This window comes from Streptopelia decaocto (assembly GCF_964273445.1).
Source record: "Streptopelia decaocto genome assembly, chromosome: 29".
In the NCBI taxonomy this organism is placed as follows: Eukaryota; Metazoa; Chordata; class Aves; order Columbiformes; family Columbidae; genus Streptopelia; species Streptopelia decaocto.
Genome location: NC_138684.1, coordinates 90474 through 113156, shown reverse-complemented (window position 1 = coordinate 113156; position 22683 = coordinate 90474). Strand labels below are relative to the sequence as shown.

At 53.9% G+C, this 22683-nt stretch overlaps 1 protein-coding gene and 1 long non-coding RNA gene across 2 annotated transcripts; one reads left to right on the top strand and one right to left on the bottom strand.

Annotated features, from left to right (window-relative positions):
• Positions 1 to 3: 3 nt before the first annotated feature.
• On the top strand, positions 4 to 17918 carry AKAP8L (A-kinase anchoring protein 8 like). Its single transcript, XM_082073986.1, has 13 exons — positions 4 to 50; positions 906 to 938; positions 6000 to 6219; positions 7732 to 8191; positions 8615 to 8732; positions 8812 to 8867; positions 9090 to 9126; positions 9587 to 9695; positions 10683 to 10824; positions 12654 to 12759; positions 14749 to 14879; positions 15238 to 15333; positions 16905 to 17918. The coding sequence occupies exons 1-13, from the start codon at positions 38 to 40 to the stop codon at positions 17364 to 17366; spliced, it is 1983 nt and encodes a 660-aa protein (XP_081930112.1). The 5' UTR covers positions 4 to 37; the 3' UTR covers positions 17367 to 17918.
• Positions 17919 to 18062: 144 nt separating this feature from the next.
• Positions 18063 to 19867, bottom strand: LOC309450823. The gene is made up of 3 exons (XR_014186114.1): positions 19094 to 19867; positions 18780 to 19039; positions 18063 to 18725 (listed from the first exon to the last, which is right to left on the bottom strand). It is a non-coding gene; the product is annotated as an uncharacterized lncRNA (long non-coding RNA).
• Positions 19868 to 22683: the final 2816 nt, after the last annotated feature.

Below are 22683 nucleotides of genomic sequence, written 5' to 3'. Positions count from 1 at the left end.
GGAGGAGGCGGCGGCGGCCGCCGGCGGCGCCGCCATCATGAGTTACTCAGGTGAGGGGCGGTGGCGCCGCAAGATGGCGCCGGGGGCGGCCCCGCGGGGCCCCGGGGGGGTGGCTGTGAGGCGGGGGGATCCCGCGCCCCATGGGGGGGGCGGGCGGCGCCGTTTCCCGCTTCCCGCAGGGCCTGAGGCGCCTCCCCCCCCCCCGCAGTCCCCGGTGCCCCCCCCCCCCCCCCCTTCCCGCGCTGTTTCTGACAGAAAAATTCCTCAAAATTCCCTTTTTTACCCCTTATTCCTGTGGGGAATCCCTTGGCCGTTCCCCTCGCCCGGTTTAGCGCCAATTTCCCCGTTAATCTGGAGGTTTTTCCCCCTTTGGCTCCTCACCTGTGGAGCGAAGCGATTTCCCGCTTGATTCCTTTGATTCTGTGAGGAAAAAACTTCCAATTCAAAGGGAAATCACCATAAAAACCCTCAAGGTGTTGCGTTCCCACATGGCTTGAGGCGTTTTGCACCCAAACCCTGCCTAACGAATTAATTAACACGGGAAATTAATTGGGAAACTAACGGACAAAGCGCGGAGACGTTTTACCCCAAAGCATCAATCCCCACGTAGATAATTAAATTAAAATACCTCAAATTGCCCTAATCCTGCTTATTTTAGGGCTTTATTCCCGAGATCCCGAACGTTTCGCCCAAATTTCAGCGCTGAAAATGGTTCCCGGCTTAAAATTAAACCCGGTTTTATTTAAGACGAGCGAATGGTTTTGACGTCTCGTCGCTGAGGTGACGCTAAAGTCCCATTTTTGGAAATTTGCTGTAAAATTAATGGATTTTGGGAGCGTTTCTTCATCAGCGATCACCCCGCTAACGAGAAACTCGTTGCTAATTGCTCTGTGTTCTTTTTTTAGGTTATGGAGAGTGGAACTCGGGGACAAATAGAGGCAAGTATGGTCAAACCATAAGGAAATTGGTGGTAAATTGGTTCGTTACCTTCCAGGAGGGAACTAAACGTTGTGTTTATGGGACTTAGAGGCATCAATTGCTCCATTCAACCTTTATGAGGTTTATTAGCGGCTTCAATAGAAATTGGAGCGGTGTTTTTAATTCTAACGCCCCGGTGGCAAATTGGTTCGGTACATTCCAGGAGGGTATCCCATAATATTCTGCTGCAAAAGCTGGGAGCCCATGGCTTGGACAAGTGGACTCTACGCTGGGTTAAGAACTGGCTGGAGGACCCATAGAGTGCTGGTCAATGGGGCTGCATCCAGTTGGTGGCCAGTGCTGTCCCCCAGGGGTCACTGTTGGGTCCTATTTAACACCTTTATTGACCATTTAGGTGAAGGGATTGAGCCCATCAGCAGCAAATTTGCTGCTGACACCCAGTTGGTGGATTTCGGACCCAAAATGTCGTGACCAATGGGACAATTTACAGGAGCAACCAGTGACCTCACGGGCGTTTTGAGCCGTTATCCCACTTTCTGGTGCTTTTTAGCCCCCTTGGAGCATTAAAGGAGAGAAACCCCCCCCAACACAACCCTTTCCCCCCAATTTTCAGTGGTTTATCTCTCAATTAACCCATAATTGTCCTATTCAAAGGTATTTTAGCCCTTAGCGTTGTTATAACACTCTGTAGCTTTTAGAATTTCATGCCCACGGGGCCCAAAATGTTATGAACAATGGGACAATTTATAGGAGCAACCAGTGAGCCCTTGGTGACCTCACGGGCGTTTTGAGCCGTTATCCCACTTTCTGGTGCTTTTTTAGGCCCCTTGGAGCGTTAAATGGGAGAAAACCCCCCCAACGTGACCCTTTCCCCCCTTTTAAACTGAGATTGGACATGGCGCTTAGTGCCATGATCTAGTAAACAGACTAGAGTTGGACCAAGGGTTGGACTTGATGATCTCTGAGGTCTTTTCCAACCCAGTCGATTCTGTGTGATTCTGTAAACGTTGTGTTTATGGGACTTAGAGGCATCAATTGCTCCATTCAACCTTTATGAGGCTTATTAGCGGCTTCAATAGAAATTGGAGCGGTGTTTTTAATTCTAACGCCCCGGTGGCAAATTGGTTCGGTACATTCCAGGAGGGTATCCCATAATATTCTGCTGCAAAAGCTGGGAGCCCATGGCTTGGACAAGTGGACTCTATGCTGGGTTAAGAACTGGCTGGAGGACCCATAGAGTGCTGGTCAATGGGGCTGCATCCAGTTGGTGGCCAGTGCTGTCCCCCAGGGGTCAGTGTTGGGTCCTATTTAACACCTTTATTGACGATTTAGGTGAAGGGATTGAGCCCATCAGCAGCAAATTTGCTGCTGACACCCAGTTGGTGGATTTCGGACCCAAAATGTTGTGACCAATGGGACAATTTACAGGAGCAACCGGTGACCTCACGGGCGTTTTGAGCCGTTATCCCACTTTCTGGTGCTTTTTAGCCCCCTTGGAGCATTAAAGGAGAGAAACCCCCCCCAACACAACGCTTTCCCCCCCAATTTTCAGTGGTTTATCTCTCAATTAACCCATAATTGTCCCATTATAACACTGTAGCTTTTATAATCTGTGTATTTCATGCCCACGGGACCCAAAATGTCGTGACCATTGGGACAATTTACAGGAGCAACCAGTGACCTCACGGGCGTTTTGAGCCGTTATCCCACTTTCTGGTGCTTTTTTAGGCCCCTTGGAGCGTTAAATGGGAGAAACCCCCCCAACGTGACCCTTTTCCCCCAATTTTCAGTGGTTTATCTCTCAATTAACCCATAATTGTCCCATTATAACACTCTGTAGGTTTTAGAATCTGTGTATTTCATGCCCACGGGGCCCAAAATATCGTGACCAATGGGACAATTTACAGGAGCAACCAGTGACCTCACGGGCGTTTTGAGCCGTTATCCCACTTTCTGGTGCTTTTTAGGCCCCTTGGAGCATTAAAGGAGAGAAACCCCCCCCAACACAACCCTTTCCCCCCCAATTTTCAGTGGTTTATCTCTCAGTTAACCCATAATTGTCCCATTCAAAGGTATTTTAGCCCTTAGCGTTGTTATAACACTCTGTAGCTTTTATAATTTCATGCCCACGGGGCCCAAAATGTTATGAACAGTGGGACAATTTATAGGAGCAACCAATGAGCCCTTGGTGACCTCACGGGCGTTTTGAGCCGTTATCCCACTTTCTGGTGCTTTTTTAGCCCCCTTGGAGCGTTAAATGGGAGAAAACCCCCCCAACGTGACCCTTTCCCCCCTTTTAAACTGAGATTGGACATGGCGCTTAGTGCCATGATCTAGTAAACAGACTAGAGTTGGACCAAGGGTTGGACTTGATGATCTCTGAGGTCTTTTCCAACCCAGTCGATTCTGTGTGATTCTGTAAACGTTGTGTTTATGGGACTTAGAGGCATCAATTGCTCCATTCAACCTTTATGAGGCTTATTAGCGGCTTCAATAGAAATTGGAGCGGTGTTTTTAATTCTAACGCCCCGGTGGCAAATTGGTTCGGTACATTCCAGGAGGGTATCCCATAATATTCTGCTGCAAAAGCTGGGAGCCCATGGCTTGGACAAGTGGACTCTATGCTGGGTTAAGAACTGGCTGGAGGACCCATAGAGTGCTGGTCAATGGGGCTGCATCCAGTTGGTGGCCAGTGCTGTCCCCCAGGGGTCAGTGTTGGGTCCTATTTAACACCTTTATTGACGATTTAGGTGAAGGGATTGAGCCCATCAGCAGCAAATTTGCTGCTGACACCCAGTTGGTGGATTTCGGACCCAAAATGTTGTGACCAATGGGACAATTTACAGGAGCAACCGGTGACCTCACGGGCGTTTTGAGCCGTTATCCCACTTTCTGGTGCTTTTTAGCCCCCTTGGAGCATTAAAGGAGAGAAACCCCCCCCAACACAACGCTTTCCCCCCCAATTTTCAGTGGTTTATCTCTCAATTAACCCATAATTGTCCCATTATAACACTGTAGCTTTTATAATCTGTGTATTTCATGCCCACGGGACCCAAAATGTCGTGACCATTGGGACAATTTACAGGAGCAACCAGTGACCTCACGGGCGTTTTGAGCCGTTATCCCACTTTCTGGTGCTTTTTTAGGCCCCTTGGAGCGTTAAATGGGAGAAACCCCCCCAACGTGACCCTTTTCCCCCAATTTTCAGTGGTTTATCTCTCAATTAACCCATAATTGTCCCATTATAACACTCTGTAGGTTTTAGAATCTGTGTATTTCATGCCCACGGGGCCCAAAATATCGTGACCAATGGGACAATTTACAGGAGCAACCAGTGACCTCACGGGCGTTTTGAGCCGTTATCCCACTTTCTGGTGCTTTTTAGGCCCCTTGGAGCATTAAAGGAGAGAAACCCCCCCCAACGTGACCCTTTCCCCCCAATTTTCAGTGGTTTATCTCTCAATTAACCCATAATTGTCCTATTCAAAGGTATTTTAGCCCTTAGCGTTGTTATAACACTCTGTAGCTTTTATAATTTCATGCCCACGGGGCCCAAAATGTCGTGACCAATGGGACAATTTATAGGAGCAACCAGTGAGCCCTTGGTGACCTCACGGGCGTTTTGAGCCGTTATCCCACTTTCTGGTGCTTTTTTAGGCCACTTGGAGCGTTAAATGGGAGAAAACCCCCCCCAACGTGACCCTTTCCCCCCAATTTTCAGTGGTTTATCTCTCAATTAACCCATAATTGTCCCATTATAACGCTCTGTAGCTTTTACAATCTGTGTATTTCGTGCCCACAGGACCCAAAATGTCGTGACCATTGGGACAATTTACAGGAGCGCCCAGTGAGCCCTTGGTGACCTCATGGACATTTTGAGCCATTATCCCACTTTCTGGTGCTTTTTTAGGCCCCTTGGAGTGTTAAATGGGAGAAACCCCCCCAACGTGACCCTTTCCCCCCATTTTTCAGTGGTTTATCTCTCAACCGACCCATAGTTGTTCCATTCAAAGGTATTTAACATCTTTATTGATGACTGAGATGAGGGGTTGAGACCATCATGGTGGCACCAAGTTGGGAGGAGTGTGGAGCTGCTGGAGGGCAGGAGGGATCTGGATAGATGGGAATGGGCCGAACCCAATGGGCTGAAGTTCAACAAGGCCAAGTGGCCACAACCCCCCCCTGCAGCTCCGGGCTGGGCACAGAGTGGCCCAAAGGGACCTGGGGGGACTAATGGCCGGGAAGCTCAACAGGAGCCACCAGTGTGGCCAAGAAGGCCAATGGTGGCCTGTCCTGGGTCCAAACGGCGTAGTCGGCAGGACAAGGGCAGTGACCCTTCCCCTGTGCTCTGCATTGGGGAGGCCACACCTGGAGTGTTGTGGGACGTTCTGGGCCCCTCGGGTCAGGAAAGAGATTGAAGTGCTGGAGGGTCCAGAGAAGAGCAACAAGACTGGGGAAGGGATTGAACACGAGCCCCATGGGGAGAGGCTGAGGGAGCTGGGCTTGTTTAGGCTGGACTAGAGGCTTAGAGGTGAGCTCAGCACTCTCTAGAACCACCTGAAGGGAAGTTGGAGCCAGGGGGGGATTGGGCTCTTCTCCCAGGCATCAGCAATAGGACAAGGGGCCATGCGCTTCAACTCTGCCAGGGGAAATTTAGGCTGGATATTAGAAAGAAATTCTTTACAGAGAGAGTGGTCAGGATTGGAATGGCTGCCCAGGGAGGTGCTGGACTCGCCAGCCCTGGAGGTTTTTAAACTGAGCTTAGACATGGCGCTTAGTGCCATGATCTAGTGAACAGACTAGAGTTGGACCAAGGGTTGGACTTGATGATCTCTGAGGTCTTTCCCAACCCAGTCGATTCTGTGATTCTGTGTGTTGTGTTTATGGGACTTAGAGGCATCAATTGCTCCATTCAACCTTTACGAGGTTTATTAGCGGCTTCAATAGAAATTGGAGCGGTGTTTTTAATTCTAACGCCCCGCGGCGTTTCCTTGGGGGTCATAAACGTCTTAGCAAAGCCGGACCTAAAGCAAAGCATTGAGTTGTTGCTGTTGTTCCAGGTTATGAGGGTTATGGTTACGGTTACGGCTACGGCCAAGACAACTCGGGGAGTTACGGCTACGGCGTCGCCGCCTCCAATTCCTGGGAAATGGGCAATTCGGACGTGGACGTGAACCCCGAGGGCTCCGGCGGCGCCGAAATGGGGAAGATGAACCAGCGCTTGGACATGGTGCCGCACATGGACGCCGACGCCATGCCGGGCGGCCACTACGGCGACAGGTGGGTGCTAACGAGCTCATTAAGCATCATTGGCTTGTTCCTCCTCTCTTTGTGCCTTTTCCGGCGTCACGAGGCGGCTCCGTCGTCCTAAAATAGGATTTAACGCTTCGTTTTCATCAATATCTTGCAAAAATAGATGTAAATAGAGGACGGGCGGCTTTTGCGGCGGGCGCGGAATTGCGGGTTCTTAAGGAAAACCATAATTATCATTAATGAATTTATGATTATGAATTCCCCGTCTCTGTCCCCGTCTCTGTCCCCGTCTCTGTCCCCGTCTCTGTCCCCGTCTCTGTCCCCGTCTCTGTCCCCATGTTCCCCTGCTGTCCCCATCTCTATCCCTGTGTCCCCATGGTGTCCCCATGGGGGGTGGTCAGTAGGTCAGAGAGGTTCTCCTGCCCCTCTACTCTGCCCTTTAGTTCAGATACTATCAGAATATACTTGGGGAACATATATATGTATATATATAATATATGCAGCCATAGCACCCTGAGATCACCTGATCTCATCTGATCTGGGAAGCTAAGCAGGGTCGGGCCCGGTCAGTGCTTGGATGGGAGACCAGTGGTACCTGGGGGGCATTAGAAGGGGGTGGTCAGTAGGTCAGAGAGGTTCTCCTGCCCCTCTACTCTGCCCTTTAGTTCAGATACTATCAGGATATACTTGGGGAACACATATATATACACATATAATCTATACAGCCATAGAGAACGCCCCATCCCGTCTGATGTGGGAAGCTAAGCAGGGTCGGGCCCGGTCAGTGCTTGGATGGGAGACCAGCTGGGAACAGCGGGTGCTGTGGCTGAGCCAGCACTGGGCCCTTGTGGCCAGGAAGCCAATGGGACCTGAGGGGGATTAGAAGGGGGGGGTCAGTAGGTCAGAGAGGTTCTCCTGCCCCTCTGCTCTGCCCTTGAGAAAAGGGTTTAGTTCTGATACTATCAAGATATACTTGGGGAACAGCCATAGCACCCTGAGAACGCCCCATCCCGTCTGATCTGGGAAGCTAAGCAGGGTCGGGGCCGGTCAGTGCTTGGATGGGAGACCATGGGGTGTGGAGTCTCCTTCTCTGCAGACATTCCAACCCACCTGTTCCTGTGTAACCTCATCTGGATGTTCCTGCTCCATGAGGGGATTGCACTGGATGAGCTTTCCAGGTCCCTTCAACCCCTGACATTGTGTGAGTAGTGAGGTTGAGCAGCTCCTGCTTTGCTCCGGCTGCTCCTCAACCTCATTTTGCAGCAGGCAAGGCCAAAACCTCCACTGGCCAATGAACTTTTGCTCCATGATGTCATTTTTTTAGTGATTTTAAAGGATTTTGGTCATTCTGGAAGAAAAGGGGCTCCTTGGCATCGGGGTTTTCCGGTACCTAAAGGTTTCCAGCTCCTCCGCCACCAGAACCAAAACCTTCGAGCTCCATCCGCAGCAAAACGTGTCCCTATTGAAAAATAAGCCTAAAAACCCCATTTTGACCTCTTTTTACTCACCGGCGACGTCCACCCGTCGCGTCTCTTGCAGGTACGACTCCTACGACCCCTACGACTCCAGATCTCCCATGAACGACCGCAACATGTACCGCTCCGGCTACGACTACGACTACACCGAATCGGAACACGACAACGACAACGCCTACGAGGGGCCCTACGATAACTTCTACGGGAACCGTCGCGAGCAATATCAGAACCGATACAACCGGGACAACTTTGCTCAACGGGGGCAGAACTGGGGCCGGGACGGTCGCAACAACCGCTCCGGCTCGTCACCGTACGGCGGGCGCGCTGGGGGACAGTGGGACGAGCCCCCACCGTCCGTCGCTTCTCGAGGCTTCGGTTCCAACCGCCTCCCGTCCCTTTTCTCCCACAACATCATCCCGGAGCTCAACATGTTCCGGGGATTTTCGGGAAACATGCGGTACGGGGGAGGGATGATGAAACAACGCATGAGGAGAAACTGGAGGATGTGGGACTCGGATTTTCGAGTGAGTATTTGCGCCGTATCGCTCGAATCGCACCGTTATTTCCTTACAAACGGGCTCCAAAATACCCACTTGTAGCGGGTTTTCTATGCTTGGTTGTGGAGCAACATTGATACAGGATTGTGTCCCCACCTCGGAGCCGGGAAAACATCTATTTCCCCCCAATTCCTCTCTCCATGCGGATGATGGAGCCTCGTTAGACGGGGCTCTTGATACAGCAGATGTTTTAACCCTCAAAATGTTGAAGGAAGGAGAATCTTACGGCCCTTTGGGGTTTAATTCCTTATATTCTGGGGTTGGCCGCGGTGGGTTGTATCCATCCTGATCAAACTTGAAGCTTCGCTCTCTAAAAACCGCTCAAATAAGCCGTTTTGATCGCGGATTAATCCCGTAAGGATTAACTTCTCAACCTCCCTCTCCTCCCAGAGAAAGAAAATGAGGAAAGACCCCACGGCGAAGAAACGGAAGCAAACGAACAGCTCGGACGAGCCCGACAGCAAAGCGGCCAAGACGGACTGTTCCGACAACTCCGATTCGGACAACGGTGAGTCTTAATTTTAGGCGGCGTCGCGGGTTTAACGCCGCCGGTTGAGCCAGTTCTAGCGATGCCGCTTTTCTTTCAGACGAGGGAACGGAAGGAGAATCGGGGGAAAGAGAAGACAGAGAAGGTTCCAGAGGCGTGAGTAACTTGGAAAGCGCTTTATTGGGGTGAAAAGCCACATTGAGGGGGGATCCCCACCTTATTCCCAAAGGGATTCGGTTGAATTTGGGGTGAGGATGGGAAGATAAAGCTCCCTTGATGCGCCGGGAGCTTCACCGTGTGGCAATGCGGTAAAATACCCGTTTAATTAAAAACCCTCTTAATGAGTTTAACTTTAACCTCCCACCATTGCATTCGCAGGAGGGGGAGGATGAAGAAGGGAGAGATTCGGAGAAAGGTGAGTTGGGAGCCCCACGCGAGGACTCTGATGTGATATTTCCAATTAAATCCCGGTCTAATTAGCGCCTTGGAGTCTTTGTTTTGGTCTTGTTGATCTGAGTTAAACCTTCTTGGTGACGGGCAACGCGGCTGCATAGAAAACCAGCTTTTCTGTCCCCAAAATCAGTGCTGGAAACTCAGCCGAGTGTTATCGCATCATCAGGGTGATGTTAATCAAACCTGTAATTAATGAACTATTCAAACCTTATCAAACATCTAGAAGGGAGGAGTAATTACAATCAAGAGCTGGGAAGTCACACTAGAGCCTGCGGTTCCCCCCCGCTGGCCAAAACTGTCCCAACGTGGCTTTTTTAGGGGGAAAAAAGCTCATTTGGGGTGGGCGATGCTACGGTTTGTGTGTTGGTGGCGCGAGGCCTCGGCTCATTAGGGGATTCGTCGTTAACGAGCTGTTTGCCCAGGTGCGCTGACCATCCAGGAGGAGATCAGCCAGATCAAGCGCAAACTGCAGGCGGGCCGGAAAACCCAGGACAGGCAGAAGAAGAGACACCGGGACCGCATGGTGGAGAGGTGGGCGCTCCTTGCTGCCTCCGCTTGCTTGGATTGCTCCCCCCGCCTTGCTCCCCCCCCCGCCTTGCTCCCCCCCCCGCCTTGCTCCCCCCCCCGCCTTGCTCCCCCCCCCGCCTTGCTCCCCCCCCCGCCTTGCTCCCCCCCCCGCCTTGCTCCCCCCCCCGCCTTGCTCCCCCCTCCCCTTGCTCCCCCCTCCCCTTGCTCCCCCCTCCCCTTGCTCCCCCTCCCCTTGCTCCCCCTCCCCTTGCTCCCCCTCCCCTTGCTCCCCAATTGCCCCCCCCAATTGCCCCCCCCAATTGCCCCCCCCAATTGCCCCCCCCAATTGCCCCCCCCAATTGCCCCCCCCAATTGCCCCCCCCAATTGCCCCCCCCTCCTCTCTTGCCCCCCCCTCCTCTCTTGCCCCCCCCTCCTCTCTTGCCCCCCCCTCCTCTCTTGCCCCCCCCTCCTCTCTTGCCCCCCCCTCCTCTCTTGCCCCCCCCTCCTCTCTTGCCCCCCCCTCCTCTCTTGCCCCCCCCTCCTCTCTTGCCCCCCCCCCCTCTCTTGCCCCCCCCCCTCTCTTGCCCCCCCTCTCTTGCCCCCCCTCTCTTGCCCCCCCTCTCTTGCCCCCCCTCTCTTGCCCCCCCTCTCTTGCCCCCCCCCTCTTGCCCCCCCCTCTTGCCCCCCCCTCTTGCCCCCCCCCTTGCCCCCCCCTCTTGCCCCCCCCCTTGCCCCCCCCCTCTTGCCCCCCCCCTCTCTTGCCCCCCCCCCCCTCTCTTGCCCCCCCCCTCCTCTCTTGCCCCCCCCTCCTCTCTTGCCCCCCCCTCCTCTCTTGCCCCCCCCCCCTCTTGCCCCCCCCCCTTGCCCCCCCCCCCCTCCTCTCTCACCCCCTCTCCTTCCTCCCCCCCTTCCTTTTTTTTAGTCCATCCCATAAATATCTAAAGGCTTGGAGACCTCATTAACTGAATCACTTAATTAGCTCACCCCTTGCCGTCTCGCTCCCTCGGCAGGATCCAGTTCGTGTGCTCGCTGTGCAAATACCGAACCTTCTACGACGACGAGATGAACAACCACCTGGAGAGCAAATTCCACAAGGAGCATTTCAAGTTCGTGGGCACCAAGTTACCCCAACAAACGGCCGATTTCCTCCAGGTGAGCTGCCGCTTGCGTCTCCATCCCCTCCGCTTTAATTGGGGGTTGTTTAATTATTAGTATTCCCAGTATCACAGTATGTTTGGGATTGGAAGGGACCCCAAAAGCTCATCCAGTCCAATCCCCCCATGGAGCAGGAACACCCAGGAACATGTCCAGGGGTTGGAATGTCTGCAGAGAAGGAGACTCCACACCCCCTGGGCAGCCTGTTCCAATGCTCCATCACCCTTACTGAGAAGTTTCTTCTCAAATTTAAGTGGAACCTCTTGTGTTCCAGCTTGATCCCATTACCCCTTGTCCTATCATTGTTTGCCACCCAGAAGAGCCTGGCTCCATCCTCATGGCACTCACCCTTTATATATTTATAAGCATTAATAAGGTCACCCCTCAGTCTCCTCTTCTCCAAACTAACGAGCCCCAGCTCCCTCAGCCTTTCTTCATACGGGAGATGCTCCACTCCCTTCAGCATCTTCGTTGCCCTACGCTGGAGCCTCTCCAGCAGTTCCCTGTCCTGCTGGAACTGAGGGGGCCACAGCTGGACACAATATTCCAGATGTGACACAATATTCCAGATGTGGTCTCACCAGGACGGAGTAGAGGGGCAGGAGAACCTTTCTCGATCTACTGACCCCCCCCTTCCAATCCCCCCAGGTCCCATTGGCTTCCTGGCCACAAGGGCCCAGTGCTGGCTCAGCCACAGCACCCGCTGTTCCCAGCTGGTCTCCCATCCAAGCACTGACCGGGCCCGACCCTGCTTAGCTTCCCACATCAGACGGGATGGGGCGTTCTCAGGGTGCTATGGCCGTATATATTATATGTGTATATATATATGTGTTCCCCCACTATATCCTGATAGTATCTGAACTAAAGGGCAGAGTAGAGGGGCAGGAGAATCTCTCTGACCTCCTGACCACCCCCTTCAAATCACCCCCAGGTCCCACTGGTCTCCCATCCAAGCACTGACCGGGCCCGACCCTGCTTAGCTTCCCAGATCAGACGAGATCAGGTGATCTCAGGGTGCTATGGCTGCATATATTATATATATATATGTTCCCCAAGTATATCCTGATAGTATCTGAACTAAACCCTTTCTCAAGGGCAGAGCAGAGGGGCAGGAGAACCTCTCTGACCTACCGACCACCCCCTTCTAATCCCCCCAGGTCCCATTGGCTTCCTGGCCACAAGGGCCCAGTGCTGGCTCATGGTCCCCCTGCTGTCCCCAGCACCCCCAGCTCCCTTTCCCCTACGCTGCTCTCTAATATGTAATTTCCCAACCTATACTGGACCCTGGGGCTGTTCCTGCCCAGATCAACACTCTACACTTGTTCTATTTCTTTGAATTTCTCCTCCCCAGCCTGTCCAGGTCTCTGATGGCAGCACAGCTCCCAGTGTCACCACTGCTCCAGCTTGGTGTCACCAGCAAACTTGCTCATAGTCACTCTATTCCCTCGTCTAAATCGTTAATGAATATATTGAATAATATTGGCCCCAGTACTGCCCCCTGAGGCACCGCACTAGATACTGGTCTCCAACTGGACTCTGCACCATTGACACCACTCTCTGGCTTCTCTCCTTGAGCCAGTTTGCAACCCACCTCACTACTCTATTGTCTAGAAATAGCTGTGAGGATGCCTGGGAGACTGTGTCAGAGGTTTTACTGAAGTCAACGTAGACCACATTCATATTATAATTAATTTGGAGACGCCCCGAAGCTCCCAAACTGCCCCTCTGAGTAACCTCGTTGCAAAACGCCCCGAAAAGCGGAATAAACTCGGGTTAAAGCATCGGAGCCGCTGCTCCGGGTGACCGGGAAACGTTGTGTCGTCCAGGAATACGTCGCCAATAAAACGCGCAAAACCGAGGAGCGGCGCCAAGCGATCGACGACATCAACGCCGTGATCCAGCAGATCTACAGGGACCAGGATCTCACGCAAGGTCGGAGTTGTGTGCCGGATCGGCCGCCGCGGAGACGCCGTTAATAGGGAGCTCGTGGTGGCCAAACTGGGAGCTTGTGGTGGCCAAAAACCAGCACTCGTGGTGGCCAAACCAGGAGGTTGTGGTGGCCAACGAACAGCACTTGCAGTGCCCAAACTGGGAGCTCGCGGTGGCCAAACGCCAGAGCTCGCGGTGGCCAAACGCCAGAGCTCGCGGTGGCCAAAGACCAGAGCTCGCGGTGGCCAAAGACCAGAGCTCGCGGTGGCCAAAGACCAGAGCTCGCAGTGGCCAAACTGGGAGCTTGCGGTGGCCAAAAACCAGCACTTGTCGTGGCCAAACCGGGAGCTCGTGGTGGCCAAACCGGGAGCTCGTGGTGGCCAAACCGGGAGCTCGTGGTGGCCAAACCGGGAGCTCGTGGTGGCCAAACCGGGAGCTCGTGGTGGCCAAACCGGGAGCTCGTCGTGGCCAAACCGGGAGCTCGTGGTGGCCAAACTGGGAGCTCACGGTGGCCAAACACCAGCACTTGTGGTGGTCAAAAACCAGAGCTCGCGGTGGCCAAACCGGGAGCACATGGTGGCCAAAAACCAGCACTCGTGGTGGCCAAACCAGGAGGTTGTGGTGGCCAAAAAGCAGCACTTGCAGTGCCCAAACTGGGAGCTCGCGGTGGCCAAACTGGGAGCTCGCGGTGGCCAAACTGGGAGCTCGCGGTGGCCAAACTGGGAGCTCGCGGTGGCCAAACTGGGAGCTCGCGGTGGCCAAACTGGGAGCTCGTGGTGGCCAAACATCAGAGCTTGCGGTGGCCAAACACAGCATTTGTGGTGGCCAAAAACCAGCACTTGCAGTGCCCAAACCAGGAGCTCGTGGTGGCCAAAACCCAGAGCTCATGGTGGCCAAATGGGAGCTTGTGGTGGCCAAAAACCAGCACTCGCGGTGGCCAAATGGGAGCTTGTGGTGGCCAAAAGCCAGAGCTCATGGTGGCCGAATGGGAGCTTGTGGTGGCCAAAAGCCAGTGCTCATGTTGGCCAAACCAGGAGCTCGTGGTGGCCAAAACCCAGAGCTCATGGTGGCCGAATGGGAGCTCGTGGTGGCCAAAACCCAGAGCTCATGGTGGCCGAATGGGAGCTTGTGGTGGCCAAAACCCAGAGCTCATGGTGGCCAAAAGCCAGTGCTCATGGTGGCCAAACCAGGAGCACATGGTGGCCAAAACCCAGAGCTCATGGTGGCCAAATGGGAGCTTGTGGCCAAAAGCCAGTGCTCATGGTGGCCGAATGGGAGCTTGTGGTGGCCAAAACCCAGAGCTCATGGTGGCCGAATGGGAGCTTGTGGTGGCCAAAAGCCAGAGCTCATGGTGGCCAAACCAGGAGCACATGGTGGCCAAAACCCAGAGCTCATGGTGGCCAAATGGGAGCTTGTGGTGGCCAAAAACCAGTGCTCATGTTGGCCAAACCAGGAGCTCGTGGTGGCCAAAAGCCAGAGCTCATGGTGGCCGAATGGGAGCTTGTGGTGGCCAAAACCCAGAGCTCATGGTGGCCGAATGGGAGCTCGTGGTGGCCAAAACCCAGAGCTCATGGTGGCCAAATGGGAGCTTGTGGTGGCCAAAAGCCAGAGCTCATGGTGGCCAAATGGGAGCTTGTGGTGGCCAAAACCCAGCACTTGTGGTGGCCAAAAACTGGGATCTTACAATGGCCAAAACCCAGAGCTCGTGGTGGCCAAAACCCAGAGCTCGTGGTGGCCAAACCGGAAGCACATGGTGGCCAAACCGGAAGCACGTGGTGGCCAAAAGCCAGCGCTCGTGGTGCCCAAACTGGGAGCTTGTGGTGGCCAAAGGCCAGTGCTCATGGTGGCCAAAGGCCAGTGCTCATGGTGGCCAAACCAGGAGCACATGGTGGCCAAAACCCAGCACTTGTGGTGGCCAAAACCCCACGTAGGCCGGGCCGAGGTCCGTCTCGCGGGTTATTTTGCGGCGCGTAACGCTGGTTTGGTTTGCAGACGTGGGCATGGAGCATTTCATCAAGAAGGTGGAGGCCGCTCACTGCGCCGCCTGCGACCTCTTCATCCCCATGCAGTTCGGCCTCATCCAGAAACACCTCAAGTCGCTCGACCACAACCACAACCGCCGGGTGAGCCGGAGCCCCAATTCGGGGCGAGTTTGGTTAATTCATTCTTGAAACCAATGGGGGCTTTTCACCATCCTCTTCAGTGCTTCTTTCCACTGTTTGTGGTTCATTTTGATGGTCTTGTCTCCCCAAAACCTCAATCTGCCCTTAATCGGATGGTTTTACATCCCCCTTTGCGACACCGGCGCTCGAGGCGTTCGCAGGATTAAACCCCCTCCCGCAAATCCTCCCAACACAAGACCTTGTTTCAAGCTTTTCTCACCTAAACGTATCATCACCCGCCGAGCCGTGACTAATTAACGGCCTCGCGTTAATTGAGGGCAGAATCTAAGTGCGTTTTGTGCTTTTCTCCGCCGTCCAGGCCATGATGGAGCAGTCCAAGCGCTCGTCGCTCGTGGTGGCGAGGAGCATCCTCAACAACAAGCTCATCAGTAAGAAACTGGAGCGGTACCTAAAGGTGGGTGGCCAGCCGGAGCTCAATTTTGAGGCCATTCGGGGTGTTTTGAGAACATATCGGATTTCCGATCGCTGCTTATCGAGTCTGTGGTGCGGGTGACTTACTCATCATCTCCTGAGCAACTAGGATGAGCTTAAACTTGGGCCTAAGACCCGACTATTGCACACGGTCTACCTTGAATTGAGTGAGGTGTTTGACACAGCACCCTCAGAGCTCAACTGAGTCTGGGTGAGCGGGATGAGGTGACTGCGAACTGGGGAAGGGAAGAAGCCAGAGAGTCGTGGGCAATGGGGCAGAGTCCAGTTGGGGCCGGGATCCAGTGCAGCGCCCCAGGGGTCTGTATTATTCAATATATCCATCAATGGTTTGGATGAGGGAATAGAGTGAGTGTCACCCAGTTTGCTGGTGACACCAGCTGGAGCAGTGGGGACACTGGGAGCTGTGCTGCCATCAGAGACCTGGACAGGCTGGGGAGGAGAAAGTCAATGAAATAGAACACGTGTAGAGTGTTGATCTGGGCAGGAACAGCCCCAGGTTCCAGTACAGGTTGGGAAATTACATATTAGAGAGCAGCGTAGGGGAAAGGGAGCTGGGGGTGCTGGGGACAGCAGGGGGACCGTGAGCCAGCACTGGGCCCTTGTGGCCAGGAAGCCAATGGGACCTGGGGGGGTTAGAAGGGGGTGGTCGGTAGGTCAGAGAGGTTCTCCTGCCCCTCTACTCTGCCCTTGAAAAAAGGGTTTAGTTCAGATACTATCAGGATATACTTGGGGAACATATATATACATATATATAATATATACAGCCATAGCACCCTGAGATCACCTGATCTTGTCTGATCTGGGAAGCTAAGCAGGGTCGGGCCCGGTCAGTGCTTGGATGGGAGACCAGTGGTACATGGCGGGCATTAGAAGGGGGTGGTCAGTAGGTCAGAGAGGTTCTCCTGCCCCTCTGCTCTGCCCTTTAGTTCAGATACTATCAGGGTATACTTGGGGAACATATATATATATATATATATAATCTATACAGCCATAGCACCCCGAGAACGCCCCATCCCGTCTGATGTGGGAAGCTAAGCAGGGTCGGGCCCGGTCAGTGCTTGGATGGGAGACCAGCTGGGAACAGCGGGTGCTGTGGGCTGAGCCAGCACTGGGCCCTTGTGGCCAGGAAGCCAATGGGACCTGGGGGAGATTAGAAGGGGGTGGTCAGTGGGTCAGAGAGGTTCTCCTGCCCCTCTGCTCTGCCCTGGGGAGGCCACACCTGGAATATTGTGGCACATCTGGAATAGTGTGTCCAGTTGTGGCCCCTCAGTTCCAGGACAGGGCCACGTTCCTGTGTCACCTCAGCTGGGTGTTCCCGCTCCAGGGGGTTGCACTGGATGAGCTTTGAGGTCCCTTCCAACCCCTGACATTCTGTGATTCTGTGTCCGCTAATATCAGCGGTTGACGTTTTGGGGTTCGGGATCCGCTTGTTTGGCCGCTTGTGGTGCTGCCGTAACGCTGCATTTTGGGGAGGGTTTCCCGGTGCGGATTCCTCGAAGCGGCAGCAGCCGAACGTTTGTCTTCTGGTTTTAGGGTGAGAATCCGTTCACGGACGACCCGGAAGAAAAGGAGGAGCAGGAGGAAGGAGAAGGAGGAACCAGCGGAAACGTGGAGGAAGGAACAGCGGAAGGAGGGGATGAAAACAAGGATGAGGAGGAAAACCCGGAGGAGGAAAATCCCGAGGAGGAAAACCCAGAGGAGGAAAACCCGGAGGAGGAAAACCCGGAGGAGGAAAATCCCAAAGAGGAAAACCCAGAGGAGGAAAATCCGGGTGATGAAACTAAAGATCCCGACAAATCGCAAGATACAGATCCCGAGAAATCGGAAGCGGAAGGAGCCGAAAACGAGGGCGAGCGAGAAGAACCGGAGACAGAGACACAAACGGAGGCACCAACGCAACGGGCGGAAGATGCGGAGCAGCCGGATTCGGCGCCGGCCGAGGAAGAGGATGAGGAGGAAGGTGAGGAAGCCGCCGCAGCGCCCGACGCCGAGTAGCAAAGACCCGTCGTTTCCTTTCGAAACCATATATCTGTGAATTTCATAGCACACGTTCCGAGTTCTCATTCTAAACACATTTAGGCAGTTGAAGCCTTTACTGTAAAGTGGTTTATTTTGGAAAAAATAGATGAATTTTTGTCTCTTTTTGTTACCAAATCTTCATTTTCGTAGCTCGGTTTAGTGCGGTCTCTTTTTTAGATGGCTTTGTACTAGGAGATTTTTCCTTTCGAGCATGTGTGCAAACCTGTGCGACTTCATCCGGCCAACGGAACTTATTGCCCTTTAAATTGACATCTTTTCTATATTTAACAAAAATGTGGTTTGTCCCCTTCACTTGTCTGTCTGAAAACACCCCAAATTCCATTCCGGGGGGGTTTAATTAAGTTCCGCGTAACGTCCACGCGACCGTAACGTTCCCCCGGATGTTTTATTCTTCATTGAAACGCGGAGCGAAACTTAAACCGGTGTCGACGTTGTGTTGTTTGTAAAATGTTTTCATTTGAAAGGTGGATGTTTGAGTGGAGATAAAAAAAGGACCTTCCTGAGATCACCTGTGATTCTGCCTTAATTTCCTGGTAAAGCTCGGGAGAGGTTCGACTTAGACCCGGCCTACAAACCCGCACTCTGGGTTGTTCCTTGGGTTGGGCTCAGCTTTATTGCAGCGCTGCGGATGGAGCTGTAAATGCTTAATTGATCTGCCGTTGGTTAATTATCACCTGGAGTGTGGATTGTCCTGCCCGAAATGATTGAGGAATAGAGAAATCAGCCTTTAGGACGTGAAAATCGTTTGTACGAGCCAAGTTTTCCCCCAGCAAAGGAGGTTTAAGTGTTGACGTGAAGATAAAACGGCTGAGACTTGTGGCTTTTCCTACAGTGATGAGTCCGACGTGTCCGTGACGTCCTCGGCGAGAACTGGGGTGGAGATGGATGTGACGAGCTCCAGAATATTGAACGTTTCACCCACTTTGTGTCCAGGATGGATGTGACGAGCTCCAGAAAATGGAACATTTCACCCACTTTGTGCTGGGGATGGATGTGACGAGCTCCAGAATATGGAACATTTGACCCATTTTGTGCTGGGATGGATGTGACGAGCTCCAGAATATGGAACATTTCGCCCACTTTGTGCTGGGATGGATGTGACAAGCTCCAGAATATGGAACATTTCACCCACTTTGTGCTGGGATGGATGTGACGAGCTCCAGAATATGGAACATTTCGCCCACTTTGTGCTGGGATGGATGTGACGAGCTCCAGAATATGGAACATTTCGCCCACTTTGTGCTGGGATGGATGTGACAAACTCCAGAATATTGACCATTTCGCCCACTTTGTGTCCAGGATGGATGTGACGAGCTCCAGAAAATGGAACATTTCACCCATTTCATGTCCAGGATGGATGGGACAAACTCCATAATATTGACCATTTCACCCATTTTGTGCTGGGATGGATGTGACGAGCTCCAGAATATTGAACATTTCACCCACTTTGTGCTGGGATGGATGTGACGAGCTCCAGAATATGGAACATTTCACCCACTTTGTGCTGGGATGGATGTGACGAGCTCCAGAATATGGAACATTTCGCCCACTTTGTGCTGGGATGGATGTGACAAACTCCAGAATATTGACCATTTCGCCCACTTTGTGTCCAGGATGGATGTGACGAGCTCCAGAAAATGGAACATTTCACCCATTTCATGTCCAGGATGGATGGGACAAACTCCATAATATTGACCATTTCACCCATTTTGTGCTGGGATGGATGTGACGAGCTCCAGAATATTGAACATTTCACCCACTTTGTGCCGGTGATTAATGCAACAAACTCCAGAATATTGAACATTTCACCCACTTTGTGCTGAGATGGATGTGACAAGCTCTAGAATATTGAACATTTCACCCACTTTGTGCTGGGGATGGATGTGACGAGCTCTAGAATATTGAACATTTCACCCACTTTGTGCTGGGGATGGATGTGACGAGCTCCAGAATATGGAACATTTCACCCATTTTGTGCTGGAAACGGATGCAACAACCTCCAGAAAATCAACCATTTCACCGCTCCGTGACCCCATCTCCTGTGAACAAGGTGTCTAACCCATCCTGGAGGATTCTTTCCAGACATAACTAATACCCTGAGGCACTAAAAAGCTCGTCAGCGCTGTAATTAATTTGGTTTCTCCCCGTCGAGCCCGCGGGTTGTTGGGTGTCCAGGGGAATCAACCACTCGCCGCTTTATCCATGGGTTTAATTGCCCGTTTTGGGGTGTTTTGATGCATTAAACCTGATCTTAGATCCCGCTTTGATGCCCAAATGAGAAGAGGGACCATGGGGTGGGGGCAGGTTGTGTTGGACAAGCTGCGGAACATCTGGCATCATGCAGAACATCTGGCATTGACCAAAACATCTGCAGAACTCCTGACATGGACCAAAACCAACATCTGGAGAAGTTCCGGTGTCGACCAAACATTTGCAGAAGTTCTGGTGTCCACCAAAACATCTGTAGAACTTCTGGCGTCAACCAACAGCGTCTGGAGAATCTCTGGTGTCAAACAACAACATCTCTAGAACCTCTTGTGTCAACCAAAACATCTGGGAGGAGCCATCGCGGACGGGATGGGATGGGATGGGACGGGATGGGGGAGCCATTGCGGAGGGGATGGGATGGAGATAGAGGAGCTGTTGCTGAGGGGATGAGATGGAGCCATCAGGGATGGGATGGGGTGGGATGGGATGGGGGAGCCATCACTGATAGGATGGGATGGAGGAGCCGTTGCTGAGGGGATGGGAGGGAAGAGCCATTGCAGATGGGATGGGATGGGATGGAGGAGCCATCGCTGATGGGATGGGATGGAGGAGCCGTCACTGATGGGATGGATGGGATGGGATGGGATGGAGGAGCCATTGCGGATGGGATGGGATGGGATGGATGGGATGGGATGGGATGGAAGAGCCATTGCTGATGGGATGGAGATAGAGGAGCTGTTGCTGAGGGGATGGGAGGGAGGAGCCATTGCTGAGAGGATGGGAAGGCATGGGATGGGATGGAGGAGCTGTCACTGATGGGATGGGATGGGATGAAATGGAGGAGCCATCCATGAGGGGATGGAACAGGATGGGATGGGATGGAGGAGCCATTGTTGAGGGGATGGGATGGGATGGGATGGGGGAGCCATTGTTGAGGAGATGGGATGGGATGGGATGGAGAAGCTGTCACTGAGGGGATGGGAAGGTGGAGCCATTGCTGATGGGATGGGATGGGATGGAGGAGCCATTGTGGATGGGATGGATGGGATGGGATGGGATGGGATGGAGGAGCCATTGCAAATGGGATGGATGGGATGGGATGCAGGAGCTGTTGCTGAGGGGATGGGAGGGGGGAGCCATTGTGGATGGGATGGGATGGGATGGGATGGAGGAGCCATTGCAGATGGGATGGGATGGGATGGGATGGGATGGGATGGGATGGGATGGGATGGGATGGAAGAGCCATTGCTGATGGGATGGGATGGGGGAGCCATTGCTGAGAGGATGGGATGGGATGGGATGGAGGAGCCGTGACTGATGGGATGGGACAGGATGGGATGGGATGGAGGAGCCATTGTTGAGGGGATGGGATGGGGTGGGATGGAGAAGCTGTCACTGAGGGGATGGGAAGGTGGAGCCATTGCTGATGGGATGGGATGGGATGGAGGAGCCATTGTGGATGGGATGGATGGGACGGGATGCAGGAGCTGTTGCTGAAGGGATGGGAGGGAGGAGCCATTGCTGAGAGGATGGGATGGGATGGGATGGGATGGGATGGAGGAGCCGTCACTGATGGGATGGGATGAAATGGAGGAGCCATCCATGAGGGGATGGAAGAGGATGGGATGGGATGGAGGAGCCATTGTTGAGGGGATGGGATGGGATGGGATGGGATGGGATGGGATGGGATGGGATGGAGGAGCCGTCACTGAGGGGATGGGACAGGATGGGATGCAATGGGGGAGCCATTGTTGAGGAGATGGGATGGGGTGGGATGGAGAAGCTGTCACTGAGGGGATGGGAAGGTGGAGCCATTGCTGATGGGATGGGATGGGGGAGCCATTGTGGATGGGATGGGATGGGATGGAGGAGCCATTGCAAATGGGATGGATGGGACGGGATGGAGGAGCTGTTGCTGAGGGGATGGGAGGGAGGAGCCATTGCGGATGGGATGGGATGGGATGGAGGAGCCATTGCTGATGGGATGGGATGGGATGGAGGAGCCGTCACTGATGGGATGGGACAGGATGGGATGCAATGGGGGAGCCATTGTTGAGGAGATGGGATGGGATGGGATGGGATGGGAGGGATGGGGGAGCCATCGCAAATGGGATGGATGGGATGGGATGCAGGAGCTGTTGCTGAGGGGATGGGAGGGAGGAGCCATTGCTGAGAGGATGGGATGGGATGGGATGGGATGGGATGGGATGGGATGGGATGGGGGAGCCGTCCCTGATGGGATGGGATGGATGGGATGGATGGGATGGGGGAGCCATTGTGGATGGGATGGATGCGATGGGATGGGATGGATGGGATGGGATGGGGGAGCCATTTTTGATGGGATGGGATGGGATAGAGGAGCCATCGCTGAGGGGATGGGTTTGGGAACTATCGTGGATGGATGTGATGGAGCTGGAGGAGCCGTCACTGAGGAGATGGCGGAACCATCGCTGAGGGGCTGGAGTTGAGGGTAATTGATATTTTATTAATAATTGTATGGTAAATTGAGGGGCTGGAGCTGAGCTGGGGCAGCCCCTGGTGTCATGGCCGGGGACCCTGGGGACACTGAAGAGCCGCTTTGGGAGCCGAGAGGCGAAGGTGCCATAGGGACCCCGCCACCGCCATGATCCACGCTGAGCAGGCGCGCACCGCGCCGCCGCCCAATCAGAACAGCGAATGGCTGTGATTGACAGGCACGCAGGCATCGCCTCCACCAATAGAATCGGGGGATGCCTGGCGAAAAGGGCGGGCTGCTCCGTGGCGAGCTCGGCCAATGGCAGGCGCGAGGGGCGGGCTTCTGGAGCGCGGCCAATGAAGAGCTTCGTGGGCGGGCCAGAGCGGCCGCAGCGGCCAATGGGTGGCGGGCGCCGTGCGCCTGCGCAGCGGGCGGGCAGTGCGGTGCCGCTGGCCGGAGGCGGAGGGCAGCGATGGAGCAGGGATACGGCGGTAAGTGCGGGGCGATCCCGGAGCGCCGCGGGGATCGGCCCTTCCCCTCCCCGGGGACGGCGACTCGCTCCCCCCGCCGCCTCAGCGTCGTTTCCCCGCGGCGGCGGGGGGTCAACCC

Coding starts and splice junctions, on each gene's coding strand:
- AKAP8L (XM_082073986.1), top strand. Junction 9,696..10,682: donor CGGGACCGCATGGTGGAGAG/GTGGGCGCTCCT, acceptor CTCCCTCGGCAG/GATCCAGTTCGTGTGCTCGC. Junction 15,334..16,904: donor AACTGGAGCGGTACCTAAAG/GTGGGTGGCCAG, acceptor TTCTGGTTTTAG/GGTGAGAATCCGTTCACGGA.